Genomic DNA, 17,928 nt, shown 5'->3' on the forward strand with positions numbered 1-17,928 from the left:
GATCTCTTCCACATGCAGGCACTCCTACTACATGAGGCCATCCAGCACAAGGCCCTCATTTGAGCCAAGCAAACACCATGATATTTGAACTTCACAGCCACCAGAATGATAAAACAAACAAACCTCTTTTCTTTATTAATGACCCAGTGCCAAGTATTCTGTCATAGCAACACAAAACAGACTAAAACAGCCAATAACAATGAAAAATGTCCTCATGGGCTTTTTTTAGCATGATCCTGCTCAATGCTACCCACATCAAGCAGCACTCTCTGGTTTTCCTCCTGTTCTTTGCTGTCTCTTTTTTTTCTGCTACAATTAGAAGCACATGAAAGCAGAGGCCACATTCCTATGGTGTTCTCAGCATCTAGAGCACTGTCTACTGCAAATCGATATGTAATCATTGAAATAATAGTGCTGACTTAATAAAGAGAAACAAAAATCCAGGCCTTGGATGATGCAAATCATTTACAAAAGCCAAAAACAAAACAAACAACAACAAACTTAAAAAACAAGTACCAATGAAGAAATACCCTTTGCCAGCATTTTCATGGACTTAGCAAGGCAGGAACCTGCTCTCCATGTAATTTACACTCTTTTCCTACAAAATAAACTGTTTGCAAATTTCCCTCATAATGTTTTGAATCATGTAATTATTGGTTTGTCTGGAATTCATTGTAAAAATGTTGACTTTAACAAACATGTTTAACATTCGAAAAATGAACAGAAATAAAAATTAGCTAAGATGATAGGATTCACCTTAATATAAAATAAAACCCAATTAGGATTCCCTGGGAAACTCAAGAACATTCTGTACACATAACACAGGAGTAGAATGCTATGAAAAGAAACAACTAAGTGCAGGAGAAAGCCTTTAGAAAATAAAAACAAACACCAAAATGAATGTTCCACAGAGATGCTGGAAGATAAAGTCAAGGAAATCCTTCCAACTTTAAGAAAGAGAACGAGAGTTGGAAAATCTGAAAGAAAAGATAATATATATCTTAACTAGTAGGAATCCCATAAAAACAAGAAAAAAACCAAACAAAAAAAAAAAGAGAGAGAAAAAGCAGAGGGGAAAATTTATCAAAAAAAAAAAAAAAAAATACACAGGGATTTCCGGGCCTGGAAGGAATATGTGTGTGATCTACCCAGAGCCAAGCAGCATGAGTGAAAAAAGACTCTTGCTCAGGTTGTTGGTTATGAAATCCCAGAAGACCAAGCCTGCTGGGAAGATCCTAAAAGCTCCCGGAGAGGAAAAGACAGGTTGCCCACAGAACCATGACCGTCAGACCACCTTGGAGGACAAGAGAGCGGGCTTCTTCAAGTTCTGAGGACTGGAGTTGTCCAACCAAGAGAGCCCAGTGGAGGGCAAGATGAAGATGACCTCGGGTGGCAGTCTCTCGCCTGTGCCTCCCACGAGCCCTTTTCTAGGAGTTCTCTCACTGAGACTTTCCAGTTAAACAAGGTCGGGAAGCAAGAGCTCCTGGTGGGAGGGGGAAGGTGGATAGAGGTCGAAGGGATGAAGGGAAAGGTGCTCACTCTGGAGAATGGTACTGAGTCTCTCCAGGCAGAGGCATGAAGATGGGAACAAATCATTTAGTTATGAAGACTCATCTCACAGAGATAGGTCAACACCAATATAACAAACGGTGCAGGGAGCTTGGAGTAGGAACATGAAGGAAATATTCATCCAACATGGCAGGAGGGCAGCAGACACTGCCCCAGTGGGTCAGCCAGAGACTGCAGGCACGTTCTCTACATGGAGAAGCGATAGTTACCTAAAGAACTAAATCTAGAAACAGCATATAAAGACACTGACACGGGGACAGGGCCCTGCTAGTCTTCTTATGTTATAATTTTTGTTTTGTACTGACTTGTTGAACCAGGGGTGAGTAGCATTTTGAAAAATGTTAACATGCTTACTCTGTTACATCTGCTGGGGCGTATGCAGTAATATGCAACCCTTACAATAATAGGCAGCATTGAGAAAGACTCTCAAGTGACTTTACTAGGGGATGGGTAAAAATCAACCTAGTTGTTTTCACACTCAACTAACGTGGTGCACACAGAGAGAGCTCCGACGTACCAATCATGAAAAAGTTGCACAACGAACACATAGGACTGAATTTAACCCACGGAAAATCAAGAACACATACCAAAAGAATGATCCTGTGTGTGTGTGTGTGTGTGTGAGAGAGAGAGAGAGAGAGCATGTGCGGGAGCACCCGGGTCTCACTGGTATCATTTCAATCTACAAGAGAATGTGTGGAATTTCATACAAATAACTTTTTCCCTTAACCTTCAGGGAGGAGTCAGGACTAGGGAGAATGCTCCTGCCCTATGCTAAGCAAAGGCTCTTTGTTCACCTTTTATTTTTGAGCCCAGAGGTGCTGGGGTGTCGGCACAGAGACAAGCCACTGCCCACAGAGCTGTTTAGGCCTGGCAGCTGGAACAGGGGCAGGAAAGCCTCTGGCCTCTGCCCTGGCCTCCTCCCACCCAACACCACCAACCTTTGAGTCCTACATCTCTTAACCTCCACAGGTGTGGGCCACCTGTGACCACCCACTTGTCTCTGAGTGCTCTCACCCCTGTCTCAAGTCCAAAATGAGCTACTAACAGAAACTTCAGTGTCATTATTGCCACTTTGTATTCAAATTCCAGCCTGAAATTCACATGATCACATGGTTCTATTTTTAAAATAATAGACTATTTTTAAATGCCTTTAAATATCTCTAAGTCTGTAAAAAGTTCATAGTGAAAACAGAAATTAAGCTATTTTTTCCCCTTGATTCTTGTGAGACAGACACCCCGGCAGGTGATTTTAAGACAACACTTGGCAACAAGCCCTTGGGTGCTGGATGACAGGTGGGGCTGGAAAGAAAAGTTGCTGGGCACAACCTGAGCCAGGATCAGTAAACTCAACTGCAATCCTGAAAAATTCCTTACAGCTGAAAATACAATTCTGACTCATGTGTGTGGTTCCTTCTAGCACAACAAGGTTATGAGCTCAGGAAGATTTTTCTTGCATGTTTCTGGGTGTTCTCTTTGATTTTGTTTATTTTCTTCTCTGGACAAATGTCATGAAGAAACAGCAAGATGGCTAAGTGGAATCAGGACAAACTGAAGACAAGGGTGGCCTGGATGGTGAAGAGACCAAGAATTGGGACTTCCAAGAAACACACGTATAACCTTAGGGGTTACATTCTGATAATCCCCTTGTAAATTGAAAATGCCCTAAGTTAAAAATGCATTTAACACACCCTACCTCCCAGACATCACAGCTCAACAAGGAGCTCACTATCAAGCATCCCTTGCTCCCCTTGGGTCACCATGGCTGACCGGGAGCCACAATTCACTGCTGCTGCCCAGCATCGCATGACAGCACAGGGCTACAAACCTTTGCTTGGGAAAAAAGATCGTAATTCTGAAATATGGGTTGAACTGGATGCATACCATTTTCACACCACCATAAAGTAGAAAAATCACAAGTCAAAGACCATTGTGAGGGGGAACAGTCTGTCTTGGTAGCTCCCTATAGTCATTCATCAGGAGTCCCTAAAATGTATGTGAAATTCATACACTAGAGTTTAGATTTAAATGTTATGGGTGGGGGGTGTCCATTCCCAGAGAACTGAAGAATTCATAACACTTCCTAATTATGGCTCCTTTGAGGTCTGACTCATGTGGACTAGGAATCCAGACTGATGGGTAACAATCCTATCCCTGTACACAGGGACCTGGTCCTTGTAGGCATCGCCCTGCTCACAGGCCATTGACTTCTTCATTGGAACCCAGAAAGAGAACTGGAAAGAAAATCTTTCCTGGATGCCTGCCGAAGGCATACTGTGTAGGCCTGGGCCTTCAGGCAGGGCTGCCTGGCCAACTCACGTAAAAGGAGGCAGGCAGGGGTGGGGGCTGAGCCTTGAGGCTTCTGGCCCCTGGGAGAGGGATAAGAAGGTGAGGGTGCACCCTGGAGCCCACCCACAGCACAGTGGAGGAAGGGGAGATGGAAGGCAGCTCTTCCTCTGGTCCTAGGCAGCCATGGCCTAAAGATTCACTGGAGTGATAGTCAAGTGGAAGGTGTTATGTTGGAAGAGCTGTTAGCTATGAAAGGCAGGGAGATGAATTAGCCTAAAACTGAACCCTCAGCAAGAGCAAGGCATCTGCTTTTAGTTATGCCAAGAAAGGGGTAAAGAGGTTCTGATCAACCTCATCAAGTGGCACTGAGTCCAGTGAGAGCAGGGCACAGACCTACAGCATCAACTTCCTAAGAGAAAGGATGGCATCGTTTGACAGGCAGCCAGCTGCCCATTGCTAAAAGTGAGTAAATGATGAAGCCGAGATCTAAGCCTCAAATTAAAGTTCATATTAAAAGCCGCATCAAGCCCAGAGCTGGTGTAGCTGGGCTCTGCTTTGTGGCATGAAGCGCAGCTGTGCTAACTGCCACCTGCATGGATGGATGCTCACAACCATTGCTCCTACCAGCTGGGCCACCACTCAGTCCTCTTTTCTTCATCTCATTCAGTAAGGGCTTTGTTACTGGATGCTGGCTGCCCTCCCTGGAGAGGCCCAGGGTGCTCCTGCCACCAGGTTGGAGAAGGGTGCCCCATTGACCATGGTCAAAGCCCCTTCCAACCACTCTTCCATGGCCCAGCAGGTATAAGCAGGACACCAACAAGAGGGACATTTAAACATGTGGGCTGACTTGTCAGTGTAGATCTGTCCCTTGGCCATTAAAGAAGGCAAGCTACGACCCTATGGGCACTTCCTACTTCAGTATATTTCTTGCTATTTCTAGAAGGCAAGAAGAGCCTCCACTTAAGCAAACCACTTGGCACTTAGATTAAAAAGTTAGATTTTTAATACTGATCTGAAAAATGCCAAAGCGGGTAGGGGGAAGGATATTGCGAGTAGCAATGTAACAACCTGGGATTTGAAGACCCTCTGGAATGTTCCTCCTCCTCCTCTGGTCCATGCTGGGTCCGGCAGTGCGCAGTGCTCTGAGAGGCAGGCAGCTGTGTCAGGGATTTCAGAGAAGAAGCTAGGACCACTCGCAGAGAGGTGGGGTGTGGGCTGCCTCCAGGATGGGGTCTGCCCAAGAACCCCCACCTTCCACCATCCAGGAGAGTCTCGGCTGAAATTATCTGGAAGTTTCCTCACTTCTCTACTTTCCCGGGTGCCCCACCTCGGCTGGCAGAACAGGTTTTTCCACTCTGACTGGTGTCAGATAGAGGAGGGACATGCTCAAGAATGTCTAATGACATGTTTGTCAAAGCAGTTGGTCAGAAGCCCTGTCCAGTAAGGAACTTGCTGACCTCTCTTCTGCGGCCTGGCCCCCTGGGAACCCATCAGAGCTTTCGAACATTCCTCTTGCACTAAGTGGGAGCTCATTGCTGATGGTGCTCAGGGGATTAAGGCTGTGGCCTGCTTCGCTGAGACACAGTCGTGCTGTGTAGACATGGTAGGCCACACAGTGGACACACTCACACACCCATGGGCTTTTTTTCCTCACTGTGTTGCCGAGGCTGGCCTTGAACCCCTGGGCTCAAGCGATCCTCCTGCCTTTACTTACCCTATGGGGAAGCTGGGACAACAGCCACGTGCCACCGCACCCAGCTTCATTCATGGGTTTTGAAAGAGTGAACCACTCCACAAACACAGAAGGTGAGGTTATCCAGGTCAAAACAGGTGCGTGGGAAATACAAAATGCCATTACTAACAAGCTCAAAAGTAAAGCAGGTTTTTGATTAAAAGTTTGGTCTTTTTCTAAATTATTCTTGCAAATGTAAGAACTTTTGTCATTTTCAAACATATCATCTTCTAAGGATTTTTAAAAGCAGAGAGATCTGCCCCTACATAATTTGAGAATCAGTTGTCTTCCTGTTGGCAGCCATGTTTTCTTCACCAGGATTGGGAATTAGGTCTGGAACAGTCTTCCCTGAGGAGAGATGGGTGGATCTCGGTAGGCAAAGTGGGGCGGAGAAGCAGAGGTCCTCCTGATCCAGGAGATCCACAGAGAGGGTTAGAAGGAACAATCCACCTCCGGGGACACACTGAGAAAGCGGATCCTGCAGAGGACTCGACTGTAGGTGTATCGAGTCAAACACTCCCCCATTTATTCAAAAAAGACATTAAGGGGAAAGTGGCCCATGAAACAATTTGACCTTGGATGTGAACCCACAAGGCATGCTGGTTAGGTTCTAATGACAAAGCTATTGACACTTACAAAAAATAGCAATTGAAAAATAACCTGCAATATCAGTCTTCTGATTACAAAAGTAATGTAACAACAACAGATGATGTATGTTCACTTTAGAAAACAGAAAGACTACAGATAAACAAAACACACCGACCCCACCCTTTGAGCATCATTTGCACCTGTGCTGTGTGTGGCCTTGGTGTTCATATAGATGGTTCCTGACTAATATGGTTCCACTTACGATTTTTTTTTTAAACTTTACCATGGTATGAAAGTGTACCCACACAACCATTCTGTTTTATAATTTCAGTATAATATTCAACAGATTACATGAGATAGTCAATACTTTATTATAAATAGGCTTTGTGTTACATGATCTTGCCCAACTGTAGGTTATCATTAGTGTTCCAAGCACGTTCAAGGTAGGCTAGGCTAAGCTATGGTGTTGGGTGGGTGAAGAGCATTAAATGCATCTTCGACTTACCATGGTTTTATCGGGACATAACCCTATCATAATTTTTTATTTATATATGACAGCAGAATGCATGACAATTCTTATTACACATATAGAGCACAATTTTTCATATCTCTGGTTGTATACATAGTATATTCACACCAATTCGTGTCTTCATACCTGTACTTTGGATAATAGTGATCATCACATTCAACCATCATTAATTACCATGCCCCCTTCCTTCCCCTCCCACCCCTCTGCCCTATCTAGAGTTCATCTATTCCTCCCATGCTCCCCCTCCTTATCCCACTATGAATCAGCCTCCTTATAGTCCATCATAATTTAAGGAGCATTTGGTATTTATACTCTGTAAAAATGAAATCCAACATGTGAAGTATTAAAATTAGACTCTACAATAGGGGTGACATAGGGTTCAGTCTCTGAAATTAATAAATTTCTGCTAGTTAGTTAGCTCCAGGGCTAGGGCTCCCAGGCTCAGTCCTGTTGTAACCACCTTTAAAATCTGAGGATGGAGTATGAGCATAAATCTTTATAAGCTTCCTTAAGGGGATTCAGTTGCTATCATAATTCTTTAATATACAATTTCCTTAATGCTGAGCCACTGGAACGAATTTTCTGATGTATTGCAGGCCACTTTCTTCTCTTTTTCTTTGATTTTATGGTTTGTGTGTTAGGTCCCTGATAAACACTTCCCTCACCCACAAGGGTTTCAGGGGTGTCCCTTCTCTGCCCTGTTTCCAACCCCAAGCAGCTAGCACAGTACCCAGTCCCATCATGTCCCCTGTGTGTGCTCTTAGATTTATTCCCCACTGGGATGATGAGGAGACCTGAGATTCCATGGTAGAAAATGGCTTGTGAGGGCAGAAAAGTCTTCAGAACCTGCTATGGGATCACAGCTGTCAGGGAGAGGGGACAAACCAAGGAACAGTAGAAAGCTCAGACATAGATCTTTAAGGGAAAGAAATGAAGGACTGGGGATAATCAGTGCTTTCACCTCTAGGTTCACATTAAACATTTTCTGGTTATCTGTCCTACCTCAAGTCTGGAAGGTGGGTTTGGTTCCAGTTTTGTCCAGGACCCATCATACCCAGGTCCCTGGGACATGTAAGAATCAAAGGAAGATCCCTGGGGACTTAGAGGGCATCATCTTAGTCTTGCCACTCATGAGCCTGAGTGAGAGGAGCCAGTTAGAAAGGTAGATCTCCATGCCCAGACTTACTCAATGAGACTTCACATTTTACAAGATCCCCAGGGGACATATGTGTACTTTAATATCCCAGAAATCTTGCTCTATGGGACTCAAACCATTTAGACTAGTTGATTCTCAACTTTGGCTGCATTAAAATTATGGAGGAACTTTTTTAAAATGCCCAGACCACCAAGATACTGTTCCAGTGGGTCTGGATGGGGTCTGGGAATCGGTAGTCACAACACAGTGACTCTGTGGGCCAGGGTTGCCTTTTAGATCACCAGATCTTGACCAGGAAAGGGATGGGGCAGAGGCCTCTGCAGATGATACAATCACCTACCCTACAAACCCCAAATGGTCCCAGCATCCCTGCCCCGACTCTCATCTCTCAGGACAGCTAAGAGAAGCAGCAGGTGGGAAAGTAAAGCGGCAAGTGCTCTGGAAAGACAGAGGTTCTGCTCTAAAATCAGGGATAGCATTCTATTGTCCACATCGCCTTATCTCATGCTAAGAAAGCAAGATACAAATCAACACTCTGGCAACATTTGTGCTGGGAAATGTCAAAGAGAAAATACTTCTCCCATTTCATAATTTGACTTATGTGCATAGAAACCTCACCCTTATTAGCTTCTAAACATTTGAGATGGAGAAAAATTACTTACACTGAACAAAACATTTGCTGGACCAGTGCCCATTTGTTAATACAGTTACAAACACATAGGACCTCTTGAACCCAATGTGTTTAAACCCAACATGTGGGCCTCTCAAATCCAGCATGATGGCCTCTCACACCCAACATGAGGGCCTCTCAAATCCAACATGTGGTCCCTACCAAACCTCAAAGGACAGACTATTAGAATGAAAGTTCTAGAAGTCAGGCCGGGTTCAGATGTCAGTTTTTTGATTTATGAGTTGTTGACCATGAACACATTTCTAGACCTCTCTTACCCTCAAGTTAATCAGCTATAAAACAGGGATAAAAGTTCCATATTCACAGGTTGCTCTGAGGATTAAATGAGATTATTTGGTAAAATATTGAACCCAGAACCTGGTATGTACTAAGATATTAACACATATTTATTGTTAACAATGTCAATGATATTGTGTTAGTGTTAAAAATGGTACAACTTGGGGAAGGGAGGGGGCATGAGGGTAGGAAAGATGGTGGAATGAGATGGACATCATTACCCTAAGCACATGTATGAAGATACAAATGGTGTGACTCTACTTTATGTACAACCAGAGATATGAAAAATTGTGCTCTATATGTGTACAATGAATCATAATGCATTCTGCTGTCATACATAATGAATTAGAATTAAGAAATGGCAAAACTTTAGTGGAAAAATCTTTAAAATGTCCAAGCCTAATAATCTGACTTTCGTAAATCTACTTTATGGAAATAACCTGAAACTCATGTATAAAAAAGATAGAATGGAATGCTTTTGCAAAGTGTGAACAATTAGAAGCAACTCCAATGTCTAATAGAAGAATAAGGATTAGGTCAATAATTTTATGTAGTAGTCTCATATAAAATGATATTTCTTTTTTTTATTGGTTGTTCACAACATTACAAAGATAAAATGATATTTCATTTAATCACATGAGCTAGGTGGTACCTTGGGTAAATGTCAATAATAAAAAGATTAGGAGGAGAAAGTAGCATACATTATATCCACTTTATAAATACCATAAAGTTAAAACAAAGTCTCTTAATGACAGAGAAGCAGATGAGAAGAGAATATGCCTATATGTTAACTATTCTTGAATGTGGAACAGTAGGACTCTAGGTAATTTTTTCTTTGCTTTTTTCAATTTCTCTTTAATGAAAACACATTATTTTATAATGCAAAAACAAAACCCCCATTTTTAAAAGTCCTTTAACCAACATAAAATAATACCCTAATATTTAAGCCCACAATATTGAGCCCACAATAAATTTTATTCATGGCCCTTCAATTTTTAGAATTTAAGTGAAAATCCCAAGATATATTTTGTGATGAAAAAGCACCAACTAATTGTCATTTTCTTTCCTTTGGTTGAAAACCCCTTGTCCTTATACAGCCTGAACTCCCTACAGGACAAGCATGGCAGCTCACACCCAGGCCAGCATGGCTAGCTCCACCCTTACCATTATGGGTCTCCATGGCGCGTTCTGGACACACGGTTGATCCCTCCGGCCCCACACACCAGTACATGCTGGGTGGTCCCCGAGACATGCCAGCCATCAACCCTTGAGGCAGCCAATCTCCAAAGGCAGGTCCTGCTGTTGTCACCGCCACCGCAGCTGCCCAGGTGGGTTAAGGCACAGACACACAGTCATGGTTGAGTGGAGTTTTTTCCCCTTCTGGTGGAGAAAAACATCATAAAATAAGAGATTTTGTAACTCAAGTCCTTTCTGGCACCCCCTACAAATAATTACTTTATATTGGTCCACTGGTATTTCCTTTCTTTTGCAATATTCTTCTTCACAGTCTATCTATCTGGCCAAATTCATCAGGTTAGAACTGCGAAAGGACAGAGCTCCCTACATTCCACTTCAGCACTGGGTTTAGATCTTATCTCCCCGAGAAGAAACCCTTAGCAATCTCAAAGCATTTGCTGGTAAAGGGCTCAGTCATCATTCAATGAACACATATCTTATGTCTCTTGTCAGATAGCCAGGCCCTGTGCAGGGCCCAGTGACATCAATACGGCTCAATGAAGCTTCTGCCCTCAGGGTCTCCTGCTCCAATTGGTATGGGGCAGATACATGTACAGATGGACACAATACAAGTCCATGCCCTTGCCCAGGATAGATTCTTCTGGAAGTCAAGACGTGGACATATAATCCCAAAAGGGCAGTCGGGCAACAATCCCAGAAAGAAGGGGTCTGGAAGGAATTGTTGCTGGTTATGAAGTCAAGTTGGGTTGAGTTTTGGAGGCTAACAGAAATGATCCCCAGAAATGTGCTTCTCTACCTGTGGACATGTGGCAATGCCTGGAGACATTTTTTTGATGGTCACAACAGGAGGAGAGGGGTGCTGACAGGCATACAGTGGGTCCAGGATACTACTAACCCTCCTACAAGGTACAGGACAGCCTCCTGTAACAGAGAATTATCTGGACCCAAATGGTTCCACGGTGGAAAACCTCAGTTAGATGACACCAAACTCTTAAAACAAACTGTGACAAACTCCTGAGGCCACGTGCTACTCTTCCATGCTGGGATCCCACCAAGTTTGGAAGTCCCCTCAACATGAATGCCCATTCTGCTCTGCTGGTTAAGGGACCAGAAATGTCTGAGGGCACAACTCAGGCCTGGTACAGGGATAACTGCATGACAGGACCATATTACTATATCAAGTAGGTGTTCCAATCCATGTTCCTATAGTCTATTGTATACATAAAGTACAAAGTCATTGACACTGAGACAGACAAGTTCAAAATGGGGAGCGATGGCGCAACCAAAAAAAATTGGTAAAAAATGAGAGTCATGTAAATAAAGCCTAATACTCTATGTAAAAGCACAGTATGACTGTCCAAGGTGTGGACTCCCTCTGTCTCATGTTATCAGTGTGATCTCCAGCTGAAATTTACACTTCTCAGTTTTCTTATCTGTTAAAAATAAACATGCATGGGTGGGGATGTGGCTCAAGTGGTAGCACGCTTGCCTGCCATGCGTGCGGCCTGGGTTCGATCCTCAGCACCACATACAAAACAAAGATGGTGTGTCCGCCGAAAACTAAAAAATAAATATTAAAAAAAAATTTTTCTCTCTCTCTCTCTCTTAAAAAAAAAAATAGACATGCACCCTAATTCCCCCACTACCTCTCAGGTTGCTGACAATTTACTAGGGCAAAGTTTCTACATTCACATTCTACAACAGGGCTGGTGTGGTCTTTATCTGCAATGTCAGCATGAGGGCTTGGGTACCAGCAGGGCTGAATAAGCTCAGGGTGTCAACACTAGAGGGCAGAGGCTCTGTCTCCCCAGAAAGCAGGTTTTGGAAGATGCTCTGTACCATGTGGGCACCAAGTAAGCTACAGAGGAGGGCTGTAAGAGCACCTGGAATTTCTGTCTAAGAGCCTGGGAGCCAGGCACCTGGCCCAGGTGGGCTGAACTCTTCAAGGCAGAAGGTAGGACCAGGAGACTCTGACCAGGTAGTCTTGCTTCTTATGAACCTTGCTGAAGCAAAAAAAAGGAATGGTTTAGAGAATCACATGTTCTTGAACTTGGGGAGCCTGAAAAAATCCAAGGAGAAAAAGACAAATGACAGATTTGGATAAAATTCAGGACATGATTACTCTTATAAATTGTGAAACCCATTTTGGAAAATCAACTTGAGAACAGGAATAGGGAAAACCAGCAAGACAGAATCTGTTATAAAATAAAGGCTCCAAATCACACGTTGATTTTCAAAATCAGAGAAGCACAGTTGCCATCTGCTTCCAAACACCTCTCTGAAACAGCTACCAAACATACGTAACAACATCTCAAAGATCCCCAAAGTAGATGCTCCTTCTCAAAACAGAAGTCTTATCATGTAGTGTTTACTCCCCCTAAAAAAAAAAATCTTAAAAATATTCTACTCTAACCTTCACCCAGAACATTTGGTTCCCCTTTCAGTTTCTTTTTTCAAATCACTGTACTAGTGGAGAACTTTGTCACTGGAGCAGTTTTTATAATTATAATTAGTATTTTGGCTTAGACCCTAAGGTAGAAACTTTAAGATGAAGTAACTCAAGTTTTGCTCAACCTTTGCCCTCAAACAGATCTTTGCTTCCCCCTGCTTCTTTTGGATTCAGACCAACGCAACAAGTCATGGTCATAAATTATATCTTTTCTTTCATTCAACGTCCTAAAGGAGGCTTCAAGAAGTTTCCTGTAGTAATGATTATTTTAATAATTTTTAAACATATCCTCAGTTTTCTTTTGCCAACCCTTTATATCTGCTCAAGAGCAAAGAAAACAAGGAAGCTTGTATTGAGCCCTTTTGGTGAGGAGTGAACTTCATGGAACTGGAAGGGAGGCCAGACAGTAAAGCAAGTAACTGCTTTAAAGTCTTTTTTTTTTTTCCAGGAAGTTTAGGAAAAAACTGTGGGTACAAATGTGTTAGAAGACATTTGCAAGTGAGGCATGTTAGAAATGCTCATATCCTCTAGCTTTTGGAATCAAAAGCCTGGTCAAGATCAATGGCTCATGTTCTAGACATCTCTGCAGTGCTTTGGGCATCCCCTAATATTAGCTTGTCTACAGAATGTGTGTAATGAGTTTGTGGACGTCAAAATATCATGGAGCTGCAGGCTAGAGAAATATATTGTTCTCAATCCCAGATGAGCACAGAAAGGTTCGGGAACAAAAGGGCTCCATGAGTTTGAAAGTATAAGTGAGTTAAGCCTCTCCATTCACCAGCTAGTCTCCATGTGCATCACCATGCCTGGGGCTGCTCAGTTTTGAGCATAAGGATGTGGCAGTGAGCAGAACAGATATCATTTTTGATCCCAGGAGCTCTGGTGAAGACTGTGAGGTAATTAAATAGAAATTAAGCAAATTAAGGAATACATGAATTGTGGAGAATGCTCAAATGATGCAGAACAAGGGATGTGTTAGAGACAGTGGGTTTAGAGAGCGTGGCTAGGAAAGACCTTCAAAGGCCATGTGAAGAGACCTAGAGCAGCAATGCAGAGAGCCAGAGCTGGAGAGTGAGCTTGGCCACAGTGACTGGGTGGCAATGGCCTGGTGATCTGAGATGGCAGATGTCAGACCATCTGGGGGTTGGGAGGGGAAGGAATTTCCTTGGATTTCATGCCAATTGCAAGGGAAAGGTATTGAAGGGTTCGGACTGATATGATCCCATTTACCCATGGGGGATACACACACAGATAGCATCATCTGGCTGCCAGACAGAGAAAAGAGAGGGAGACTAATCATACAAGAAAGAGATGGTGGTAGGTTGGACAGGGTGGATGGCATAAGAAAGAAGATAGACCCGGACATATTTTGGGAGACCCAACAAGATTTGGCAACACACTGGATTTAGGGAAGAGGGAATAGGATGAGGATAACTTCTAAGTTTTGATTTAAGAAATGGTGTTGGCGGTGGGGACATTCCCAGAAATGTGAAAGCTCAGGGAAAAGAAGTCAGGCTGACTCTAAAACTAGGTGTTGGTATGTAATTAACTTATTTTTTTCCTTTTAAAACCTTAGTAAAGATAATAAAAAACCAAATCCTAAAAAGGCATTGTGTAGGTTTTCCAAAATCCCTTTAGTGCCCAGATACTTTGCTACCATGTAAGTGACAAACTTAAAAATAGTGGATTTGGTGATAGGATTGCTAAGAATATAACTATATGTCCCTGTTTCTCTACTTCTTCAACTGTTTCAGGGAGATGTATTTGTAAGATAAAAATTTCGTGGTCTCAAACTATAAACGGCCATATTGAGATGCCCATAGGGGTACCCAAATTCTCCATCACAGTTTTTCCACTGACCTCCAGCCTTCCCCTGTGTCCCTACCAAGGAAGATCACCTGCTGAGGCAAGAGCCATGGCAGTTTTTATTTGGACCAAAGGTGTTACTCCTGGGCAAGGAGCTCTCCGCAGACCTGAGCAGGGGAAAGACACCCTCAGCCATCCGTAACACCAGGCTACTGGCCAAAAGAGAGACTTTCCTTCCCAACACACATTCTTCTGCACTCTTCCCCATGCTCCATGCTCGCTCTGAGGTCTCCCCAAGTTAAAGAACGGTTTTCTCCAAAGGCCGAAGAAAACCTGCTGACGCCCTGATGTTTCCTACTTTTGTCTCTTTCATTGCCTCCCTCCCACCCGCGCCCTATCCCGCGCGGAGTTGCGGGGTTCCCTGCCTGGGCCCCGCACACTCCCTAACCTGCCCGCTGGTTGGAGTCTGGGCGCGGCCGGAGGCTGCGGGGCTGTGAGGCAGGGGTCGCCCCGCGCTCTCCAGGCCCCTCGAGCTGTGGTCCTTGCCCCCTGGGTAAAGGCTACCCATGCCCAAGCATGCGGCCGCCTGGAGCGCGGGCCTGGGTCACAGGGCACGCGGACGCGTGGGCAGGCGGAGGCCAGGGCTGCACGCGGATCCAGGGCGCGGGCCGGGTCGGTGGGGGCGCAGGGTTCCCGGGCCCGCTGCAGGAGGCGGCCAGGCCCCCACCGTGGCAGGGTGCGGGTCGGAGGAGCACTTACCTGCGGCGGCGGGGCAGGGGCACGGACGCTATGGGACTGCGAGGCCGGGCCGCGCGATCGGACACCAGCGGGCGGGCGGGGGCCTGGCGGTCCCACCGCCCTCTGCCCACCGCGACTCGGGCCGAGAGCGCCAGGGCCGGGCCGGGCCCAGACGCACTTCCTCAATCCTGCGGCCGGCGGGCGGGCGGGGAGGGCGGGAAGCGGGCGGCGCAATGAGCGCGCAGGGCAAGGCCGTGGCACTCGAGGGTAGAGGGTCGGCAGCTGAAGACCTTCTCCAGAATGGGCAAGAGGAGTCCCCTCAGTGGCCCGCCGCACTTTTCCTAGCTGTAAGGAGTAGGTGATTTAGTTCACTGCTTGCCCCTGGAAGACGCCAGGACCGCAGGGCTCTTGCAGGGCCAGGTCCTCTTCGGGTTTGGTTTCCAGTTATAAGATTTGCCGGGTTTTTTTGCTCAGCACAACTTTCACACTGCACTCTAGGAGCAGCAAAATTGGCAGGTTAATTCAAACTTGTATGTTGGCCATCTGTTCTGATTGTAAATATTAAAAAAAGACAGTGAATATTCATTTCTGTGGATCCGTAAGAGAACAATATAGAAGTATTTTTAAAACGTTAATATTTTGTAAAGTGCTCTTGTTTTGCTAATTTAATTACAGGTGTATGCAAAGATGTAGCTGTTTGGTGAATCTTTTAATTTTTAAATTTAGTTTTATTTATTTATTTTTTTTTTTTTTTTGAGTGAGGGTTCTCACTGTTGGCCAGACTGGTCTTGAATTTGTGTGCTCAAGCCATACTCCTGCTTCCACCTCTCAAGTAGCTGGGAGTAAAAGCGTGAGCCACCACACCTGATTGGCGAATCATTTTAATGATCTGCTTGGGGCGGGTGGCGGAGGCAAATAAAACATGGTGGAATAATGGCAGTTCATCAGGATTGGACCTGTCATAAGGGTCTTCATCAAACCGTTGAGGCAAATAACCAAAAGCAAAGCCAAACACTGAAGCCCATGTTGCAGGTAGGATTCAGATTCGACTTCACCTGTCCATCCAGAAAAGAATTCTGCTCAGAAAAAGCAGAGGGTTCTACAACCTGGCAGGACCAGTACCTTAGACTATTATGTAATGTCTCTCCTCAAATATTCCCAGGACTTTGCACAAAGCACAGAGACAAATTGCAAAAAGCCCTCACTGCCATTTCACAGAATCCGGGTCCCAGTACGACCTCAAGGACACCCCAGGCTGCGGTTACTTGGTTTCACTCCTAGATTTGGAGTCTAGTTGGCAAGGGGACCACCTGGCAGCTCTGCTCTGCTCCCAAGAAGCTTCCTCTCAGGCTGTCCAGTAACAAAACGCCCTTCCTGGGGCTGGGGATGTGGCTCAAGCGGTAGCGCGCTTGCCTGGCATGCATGCGGCCCGGGTTCGATCCTCAGCACCACGTACAAACAAAGATGTTGTGTCCACCAAAAAACTAAGAAATAAATATTTGAAAAAAAAAAAAAACAACCAAAAAAACGCCCTTCCAAAAGGGTGGGCACAATTTTGCAATCCCGTTCTCACCACTGAGGTCCTCTTACCAGTTTGCAAGAGAAGCAGTATGATTGCTACCGAAAAGTCCCTAGTAATTTGCCGGGCGGGGCAGCCACAGTGTTGCGTGAGCCCCCACGACCGCCTAGTGGCGCCTCCAGGGCGCACCGCATCGCCATCTACCGCCACCTGGAGGAAGTGCACGTCCAGGGCCTGGGCTGACACAAGGGGATGTGTGGCCAATGCAGATAGGGACAATTTAACTTCCCTTTTAAAAGAGTTTGGGACTAGGCTAGTAACTGTGCCTAGCGTAGAAAAACACCTGGTATATTCGACAGGAGGATGACATGTTTGGAGTAAAATGACCAGCATTTAACTCTATCCATTAGGTATGCAATGTAACTAGTTTGTATAGGAAATTTGGTACCAGGCAGTTAATTTCTTTCCACTTTTTGACATTTGCTGATCCATGGACTTTCCTTTTGCTCAAATTCCACCCAGAGTTTCAGCATCTTCTAATTGGAATGACCCCTTTTACATCACCTGGAAGCCCCCTACTTCCCTGAACTAACATTCTGCCTTTTGAAGGTACAGTAACTACCTGTTCTTTCTGTGTCTTCTAACTATTTTTCTTCAATTGGATGCTCAGCTTCCTCAGACATTCCTCACTGAACAATTTTAAAACACCTCTCATTATCTTGAGGCACTCCACATGGCTTGGGGCAAGGGAAAAAGATTCTAGAAAGTCTCCATCCACTAACAGGAGAACCTATGGCACTCCAAAGTGTCCACTTTAAGAGAATATACCCACGCCCACTGGCACCCAAGCACACATGTATAACACATGTGTGGTACGCATGCTCATGCACACACACTCTACATCCTTCCTGAATGGTTTCCTTCAGGAAGATATATACCAGTAAACCAAATGAAGGGAAATGTTATTTTTTATAATTTTCTGCTTACACTTGGATTGAGAAATGACTTGTTGCTAAATACATAGATAAATGCACACTGAGAGAGATTTGATCCAACCTCCTTTAAGGTGTTTCTCAAAGGAGTGGTGCTTTGCAACTATGTGCTTAGTGACCTGGGCTCTAAACATTAAATGTATGGATTGAGCTTGGTGGTCCTACCCAAGTACAATGATCCAATCTCAGTGTTAGCTCACAATTTGGTAATTGATGCTTCTTGGTTAGAAGTCTTAGGAACTTTGCTAAATTAATCCCAATCACCTAGGTCATTACAGAGAAAAGTGACAAACATGACACACGTGTTCATGTTGGGGATGCAATGTTTTCCACCAATCCCCATTTTCTACACTCACACCATCATCACTTTGTGAGACTCTAAGAGACTCAGGCAAGT

General features: G+C 44.6%; 1 protein-coding gene across 2 annotated transcripts in view; it reads right to left on the minus strand.

The window, feature by feature from the left end:
• Positions 1 to 15,413, minus strand: part of LRRK1 (leucine rich repeat kinase 1) — a 171,160-nt gene extending 155,747 nt beyond the window's left edge. The window contains exons 1-2 of one of the 2 annotated variants that reach the window (XM_081289694.1): positions 15,042 to 15,413; positions 9,995 to 10,210 (exon numbers count right to left, since the gene is read on the minus strand). In XM_081289694.1, the coding sequence (XP_081145820.1) occupies positions 9,995 to 10,091 (97 nt within the window). In that variant the 5' untranslated portion in view covers positions 10,092 to 10,210; positions 15,042 to 15,413. Of the gene's footprint in view, positions 1 to 9,994; positions 10,211 to 15,037 lie in introns of both variants that reach the window. The other variant, XM_081289695.1, reaches the window with a different exon arrangement.
• Positions 15,414 to 17,928: the final 2,515 nt, after the last annotated feature.

Source organism: Spermophilus citellus (assembly GCF_964194105.1).
Source record: "Spermophilus citellus genome assembly, chromosome: 4".
Classification (NCBI taxonomy): domain Eukaryota; kingdom Metazoa; phylum Chordata; class Mammalia; order Rodentia; family Sciuridae; genus Spermophilus; species Spermophilus citellus.